At 40.1% G+C, this 7624-nt stretch overlaps 1 protein-coding gene across 3 annotated transcripts in view; it reads left to right on the top strand.

Annotated features, from left to right (window-relative positions):
• LOC108288585 (probable ATP-dependent RNA helicase DDX60) overlaps window positions 1–7624 on the top strand; it is a 271788-nt gene that overhangs the window by 90516 nt on the left and 173648 nt on the right. For all 3 annotated transcript variants that reach the window (XM_017507564.2, XM_017507562.2, XM_017507565.2), the window contains 3 exons: window positions 806–967; window positions 4860–5025; window positions 6232–6384. In XM_017507564.2, coding sequence (XP_017363053.1) covers window positions 806–967; window positions 4860–5025; window positions 6232–6384 — 481 coding nt within the window. The remainder of the gene's footprint in view (window positions 1–805; window positions 968–4859; window positions 5026–6231; window positions 6385–7624) is intronic.

Raw genomic sequence — 7624 nt, forward strand, 5'->3', positions numbered from 1 at the left:
AAATATGAGTGACCATGGCCTGTGACACAGCCCTCAGGAGGTCTTAAGAACGTGCGCCCAAGGTGGTTGGGGTACAGCTTGGTTTCATAATTTTAGGGAGATATAAGACATCAATTAAATATATTTAACATACACATGGGTTTGATCCAGAAAGGCAGAACAACTCAAAGTTGGGGAGGGAGGCTTCCAGATTATAGGTAGATTTAAAAATTTTCTGATTGGGAATTGGTTGAAATGGTTATCAACAGAAAGGAATGACTGGGTTATAAGAGGTTGTGGAACTGGGGCCTGTCGGGGGTTGGGTGGTTAGGGAAGGAATAGCAGGGGCTGGGGGGATAGGGGAGGAGTAGCATTAGGAAACATATCAAATGTAGATGATGGAGTGATGGATGCAACAAACCACCATGGCACATGTATACCTACCTGTGTAACAAATGTACACATTCAGCACATGTACCCAAGATCTTAAAGTATAATAATAATAATAATAATAATAATAAAAGGTTGTGGAGACCAAAGTTTTAGCATGCGCACAAAGCCTTCAGGTAGCAGGCTTCAGAGAAAATAGATTGTAGATGTTTCTTATCAGACCTGGGTCTGTGTTGGTGTGGATGCTGGAGGGTACAGTGAGGCATGTGTGACCCCCACTTCCCATTGTGGCTTAAACCACTCTTTCAGTTTACATTTTAGAGTGCCCTGGCCTAGGGTGAAGTCTATTCAGATGATTGAGGGGCCTTATAATTTTATTTTTGGTTTACAATATGAATATAGTCTTTTCAAAGCACTATTTTCATTTGTTAATAAGGTTTAAGAATGGTGATGTGGAAAAAAGAGCTGGAAGTATCTGCGCTTTTCTGGAGAAGATAGGGACAAAAAGCCATCCCCACACTGAATGTCATCATTATATTCTTGATATAAATGAAGAACTTAAAAAAGTTGAAGGAATTGTGAAGGTAGAAAAAAAGACGTAAGTATTAATGTTTACTTAAACAAGTTGGCCCCTGAAGACTTAAAATATTCATAAGTCACTGTCAGAAATGTTTAGAGACCTGAGACACAAAGGGGCCCTTGTTATTGTTTCACAGTTTTTGCAAATAGAGTAAATTTGGGTGGAAGGATGGGAGGAAGGGAATCCCTTTTATACATGTAGATAGAGTTCATTTAGGTCAGGAGAGGTGAGACCACAACCTGTAAGCCTAAGAATCAACTGGGCCTCCTAGGAGACCCTCAGCCTTCTTAGCCATAACCTGCATTCCTGTTCCCAGGACACAACCTGGAGGTTTGCTGGTCTGTAGAGCACTTATTCACTATTGGTGGGAGTGTAAATTAGTTCAACCATTGTGAAAGACAGCGTGGTGATTCCTCAAAGACCAAAAGACAGAAATACCATTCAACACAGCCATCCCACTACTGGGCATATACCCAAAGGAATAGAAGTCATTCCATCATAAAGATACGTGCATGCATATGTTCACTGCAGCACTATTCACAATAGAAAAGATATGGAATCAATCTAGATGCCCATCAATGATAGACTGGATAAGGAAATTGTGGTGCATGTACACTGTGAAATACTATGCAGCCATGAAAAAGAATGAGATCATGTCCTTTGTAGGGACATTGATAAAGCTGGAGGCCATTATTCTTAGCAAACTAACACAGGGACCGAAAACCAAATACTACATTTCTCACTTTTAAGTAGGAAATAAATGATGAGAACACATGGACACATAGAAGGGAACAGCACACACTGGGACCTATGAGAAGGTGGAGGGTGGGAGGAAGAGGGAGAGAGAGGATCGAGGGAAATAACGAATGAGAACTAGGCTTAATATCCAGGTTATGAAATAATCTGTACAACAAACTCCCATGATACAAGTTTACCTGTATAACGAATCTGCACATGTACCCCTGAACTTAAAATAAAGCATAAAAACCAAAGAATGGACTATAGAATGAATTGCCATACCAAATGAATGGTAGGGGTGGAACTTCACTGCTGTGATTTTTTTCCCTTTTTTCCCCAAGGTCTGATTAATTCTGACAGTTCTATGGTCAAAATGTTTCTTCTGTCCTTGCCATCCTCTCGATCCTCACTTACTGGCTCTGAGTTGGTTCAGGTCCTTGCCATTTGTTATTTGGGATTGTCTAGAGTCTTTCTCATGTGTAATTTCTTGTTCCAGGTTTACCTCTCCTAATGTTATTGACATACAGTTGCTGGTCTGATTGTTCTGTTATGGGATTCTTGGGGTGTTGCTTTTCTGGCTAGAGACCTCTGTGGCCAGTGGCACCTTTCCTGCACCCAGCCAGGCATGCCAGCTGTAGAGAGGCTGGCAGCTCCAGATACTGGCATAGGCACCAGCTTCCTGTATGGCTGCAGCTGGACCAGGAGTACTGCAAGCAGCTTCCATGGCTGGTACTGGGGAACATGGTGGTGCCCAGAGATGCCAGGAACTACAGGGCCCCAAAGAGGGTATCACAGCCCTGGCTTGGGGAGCTGCTAGGTCTGGGCTCCTCTAAAGGCTGCAGCTCTTTTCTCCTTCTCTCTTCTTTCCTTCTTGTCACGCATAATGTGGCAAGCAAGGGCAATGTGGCAAGTGTTTTAGCCCTGTTCGTGTTACAGCTCTTTTAGCCTTGCCATTTGGTGGGTCCCAAGTTCTAGTCCTGCATCCAGGAAGAATGAGGTACACAGACAAGTGGAGGGTGAGCAAGGTGAAGAAGAGCATTATTGACCAATGGAACAGCTTAGAGGAGAACTGCAGTGGATAGCTTCTCTCTGGAAGTGGGGTGTCCCGATGAGTATTGAGCTCTTAGCAGAGAGGAGACCCTGGAGTGGGTTACTCCTCTCTGCAGGCAGGTAATCCTGTCAAGTACTCAGCTCTCAGTGGAGAGGAGACCCTGGAGTGGGTTGCTCCTTTTTTGCAGCTGGTCATCCTGTCAAGTCCTCAGTTCTTAGCTAAGAAGAGGTCCTGGAGTGGGTAGCTCCTCTCCACAGCTGGTGATCCTGACATCTGCTCAGCTCTTAGCAGAGAGGAGACACTGGAGTAGGTAACTCCTCTCTGTAGCTAGTCATCTGTTGAGTCAAGTCTGGCTGAGTCTGAGGTTTTTATGGGCTTCAGAGGGGAGGAAGCATGTGCTGATGGGTCCGTGGGAGGTCATGGGCAGGCCTGGAAAAAGCACCATAAGTTCCCGCTTCCAGTCTACAGGACCAGCAACCCAGCCCCCAGATTTCAAGCCCCAGCTTGAAGGTGGGACTTCAGGTAGGCACTTTAGCATGGCATTCAAGGGTCACCATGATTTGTTCCCTGCCTACCTCTGTGGTGTTGTCATCATTTCCTGCCACTTCTCTCTGGTAAGTCTCTATCTCACCAGAGTTCTCCTCACATGAATCACTTTCCACCACCCGAGTCTATGTACTAGGCACTGCATCTACCTGGTGGGCCTTTCTTTCTGTTAGCTCATACATCTGTTCATTTCCCCCACATCTTTCATTTTAAATCTGTCTTCTCTCTGAAGTTTATAATGATTCTCTCAGATAGATTTATTACCCTTTGTCTTTTGTTCTCATTCCACTTTGAATCACTGAAGCATTTGGATCAGTGATAACACCACATTGCAGTTGTCTTCATATCTTCATTTTCTTTAGATTGGGAGTTCCCTTACGAGAATTGTGCATATTCTTCTTGGAGTCCCCCCATACTAGCATATTGCCTGGCACATAGTAATAGTGCTTCATAAATACTTTTGAGAGAATAATGAAACCTCCCCTCCACAATGTCTTAGTCCATAACAAATTACCATAGACTACATGGCTTATAAACAGAAATGTATTTCTCACAGTTCTGGAGGCTAGTAAGTCCAAGATCAAGGTGTCAGCAGAGCTGCTGTCTGGTGAGGCCCTGCTTTCTGATTCATAGAGAGCTGTCCTTTCTGTGTCCTTATAGGGTGAAAGAGTGAGGGATCTCTCTGGAGCCTCTTTTATAAAGTTGCTAATCCCATTCATAAAAAACTGTCTTCTTGACTTAATCACCTCCCAAAGACCCCACCTTCTGATATCACACATGGAGATTAGGTTTTCAACATATGAATTTGTTTTGAGGGGGACACAAACATTCAGTCTGTAACAACATTGAAATAACTTCCATAGCCCTTCTAATTCAAACATTTCATAAAGACTAGGGCAAAATTTCTGTTGGTTCCACTCCTGCTTTTATCTTCTTTCTGCTTGTTGTGCATAGTTTTTGGACATAGGAGAAAGGAAAAGGATCTGGGAGAGAGAAGTTGGAGCTCCAGGTTGTCTTGGCAACTGATTCTCTTTAGTCAGTCTTTTTTCAGGACTAGGAACTACATTTCAAGTTGAATGTGTAATGAACTATATGGGCCATGAAAATAAAGAATATTGGTTGCTATAATCAGTTTCTCTCTTGGACCCAGTCATGAAGGGCCTCCGCTCTCAGCATGGATATTTAAAGTACCCTTTTCTGCCTGGGACCCTTTTTATAAGACCTTCTAGACTGTGCCACACACCCACCTCCTTTGCTTTTCCACTGTGCTCTGGCCACTGCTCCAGAGAGATTCAGGAACAGAAGTTGCCCTGAGAAGAACCGGATATCTGTTACAGCATGAAGGAGGAGAAATCATGCAGAGAAAAGGAAGAAAATACAGGGGATTTTGCTGGTGAAGAACCATGACGTCTAGATGAAATAGTGGAAGTGCCTGTGAGGAAGGGGAGACCAAGTTAGGATTGATGAAACTATTGTCAACATTGGATGATGAAGGGAAGCCTGGGGGCCTTAGGCTTCTTGTGGTAACAGAATATGAGTTTTCATTACCTAAAAGTTTTCTTTTGAAAATAATAGCATTAAAAAAAAACAGAAGAAGCCTGGAAAACTGGAAAGAATGCTAATGGATAGGCCTGAATATATTAACTTCCTGATGAAGCTGAAGACTGTGAAAATCTCTGAGGGCTGCACGTATGCTGATGTCAGTGCCCTGCACAGTGAGATCACCGAGGAGAATGGCTTGGTACGTCAGACAATTATTAACAGGATACTTTACAGTTGTGATGCTTTATCATAGTGATCATTTGAACACGGAAATGACTTGTGCAATACCTTTGAAATAGGATTATCTCTGTATGTTTTTTGCATTGCAATGATTATCCCAATTTAATGCGCTAAAGTTCTCTAGGTGACTCTTCCTTGCTCAGTATGAATATCATCCTCTTATTTTATTTCACTCTGTTATCCTGCATTAGTTTATAGCTTGATTGTAGAACTCAATTCAATATGATGTATTTTAATGCTGGTCACATTTGAGTATGGGTGACACATCATATTTTAAATAATGTCAACTGAAAGTTTCCATTTCAGAGACTTTCTATATCACATTCAAAATCTCTCATTAAACAGATATTGAAATAGCCAAGGATGGTATGGCATTTAAACATTATTTATTATGCAAGCAATTTATGTTCATTGCCTAAATACTTGAAAATAGAAAATAAAAATAAAAATAAGCGTAATGTCACAGCTCAGAGAGACTCGCTGTTCTCTCAGATCTTTTTTTCCTATGGCCTGTAGTTATAAACATGTCCACACTCACATAGACATTCTGTGTATTTATTTGTTAATAAAATAAGGCCATATTATATACAAATTAGTCTGCAATCTTCTTTCCCCCCTTACCTATTTATTTCTTGCCAGCAACAATAGAGCTACATTATTATCTGACTAGCTGCATACTGTATGTTTCTGTGGGTGACTGACTTATGTAACCAGTTGTCTTACTCCAGGCTGCATAGGCTATCTTATTGTTTTTTTCTTGTTCTTGTAATACGATTTTACCTTTGACATCTTTGCCAGCTGCTTGATTTCCTCCTGAGAATAAATTCTTAGAAGTGAGACTGAGTATGGACATTTTAAGGGGTTTGGATATGACTTGTGAGTGGTTCACAGTGAGAAGCAAGAATTCTCGGATCATCTGGAGTAGAGAACGTGCTCTGCCTTCTTGGAGAAGTCTCTCTCTCTCTTTGCGTGTCTCTTCTCTGAGGGAGTCTGTTCGCAAAAATGGGCAGATTGTTTCTGTAGCTGTGAAACATGTAGATTCAGGGTCAAAGGGCAGCCTCACTGTGTGCAAGGTGTCAGAGATTTATTCATGAAAATGTCTTGATTCTGGTTGAACTTAAGTAAAATACATGATCAATTGTTTCACACTCCTTTCTTGTTTTAGACTTTGAATACAGCGTTAAAACGAGTGAAATTAACGAGGAGAGGCCAAGAACTGACAACTTTAGCACAAAGGGGGATTGGATATCATCACAGCGCCATGTATTTTAAAGAAAAAGAGTTAGTTGAGATACTCTTTGCAAAAGGGCTTATTAGGGTAGGTACATTTCTTTGCATTTAAAATAATGTTGTGCATATATGATACTGAATACCAGTAAAAGGTAAAAAATTATACCAGTTGTTTTAATCATCTAACAAGTGTCTTTTTATTACAACTCACTAAACTGCTTCTCCATCTTTCCCATTTATTAGAGGAGTTTAAAAACTATTTCTACACTGAAAAATATTTATAATGAAGTAGTACAGCTATTACATAACCCTTTACCCTTCAACACTTAGTATCTAGGACATAGCTCTTAAAATTTTACCCTAGAGATTTCTTAAGGATATTGATACTTTTAGTATAAATGACTGTACTTTTAGTCAGACTATTTTCCAATGTCATACCTCATCTAAGAGAAAGACATTTCTTTTTTAAGAACTGGGAAAGCTTGCACTAGACTAACATGTTCTAGACAGAGCTGATAGATGTAACACCTCCAAAGGAAGTTGGAAGAGGGTAAGGAGATCTTCCATGGCTCTAGTTAAATGCTTGTTAACTTTTTGTTAGCATGTTTCAGAAGCTTGGAACATTCTCTTTCTGTGTGGGGATGGTCTCCATAAATTCACCAAGAATGTTCATATAATTACCTAGTCAGTTTTCTTTAGAGGGATTTGGAAAAACAAGCACCAGCTTTATAGCTTGGTTGCACATATGCATGTGTGTGTCTGTGTGTGAAGAGTTGTGTAGAAGTGTAGTCATCATGCTATTTAGGGTGTTTATTTTTGTAATCTTAAGAAGAGTGAGGAATATTAGATATCAAAAGTTGTTTCTTGCTGTTTATAAAAACAAAATCTCAGTTTTCATACAGGTATAATTTATTTGTCATTAAAATGGGCAAATAACCAGAAAAAAACAGTTTTCATAAAGGTTATTAATTACGGGCAAAGATCAAGTAAATTTTGTTTATGACACTCAGTATTGCAGACCTTGTTACATAGTAGTGACTCAGTAAAAGGTAATGAGTGAGTAAATCAGTGAATAAATGAATGAATGAATAGCCAGATTACTATAAAAGTGTTATTCTGAAAATGTGGGTGCTTGCATTTTAAAAAAAGAACACTTTTTAAAAAATGACACTCATTAGAGCTAAATTCTAAAGTTTAGTGGTTTGAGCCTTTCTGTCCTTTTTATTGATGAACTTTTAAAGATGAACAAATAGTGGTTTGAATTTGGATAGGTTTATAAATATCAATTAGAAAGTCTTTGTGCTTACTCTTTATCGTCAAATAATTAA

Source organism: Cebus imitator, unplaced genomic scaffold (assembly GCF_001604975.1).
Source record: "Cebus imitator isolate Cc_AM_T3 unplaced genomic scaffold, Cebus_imitator-1.0 Scaffold378, whole genome shotgun sequence".
Classification (NCBI taxonomy): Eukaryota; Metazoa; Chordata; class Mammalia; order Primates; family Cebidae; genus Cebus; species Cebus imitator.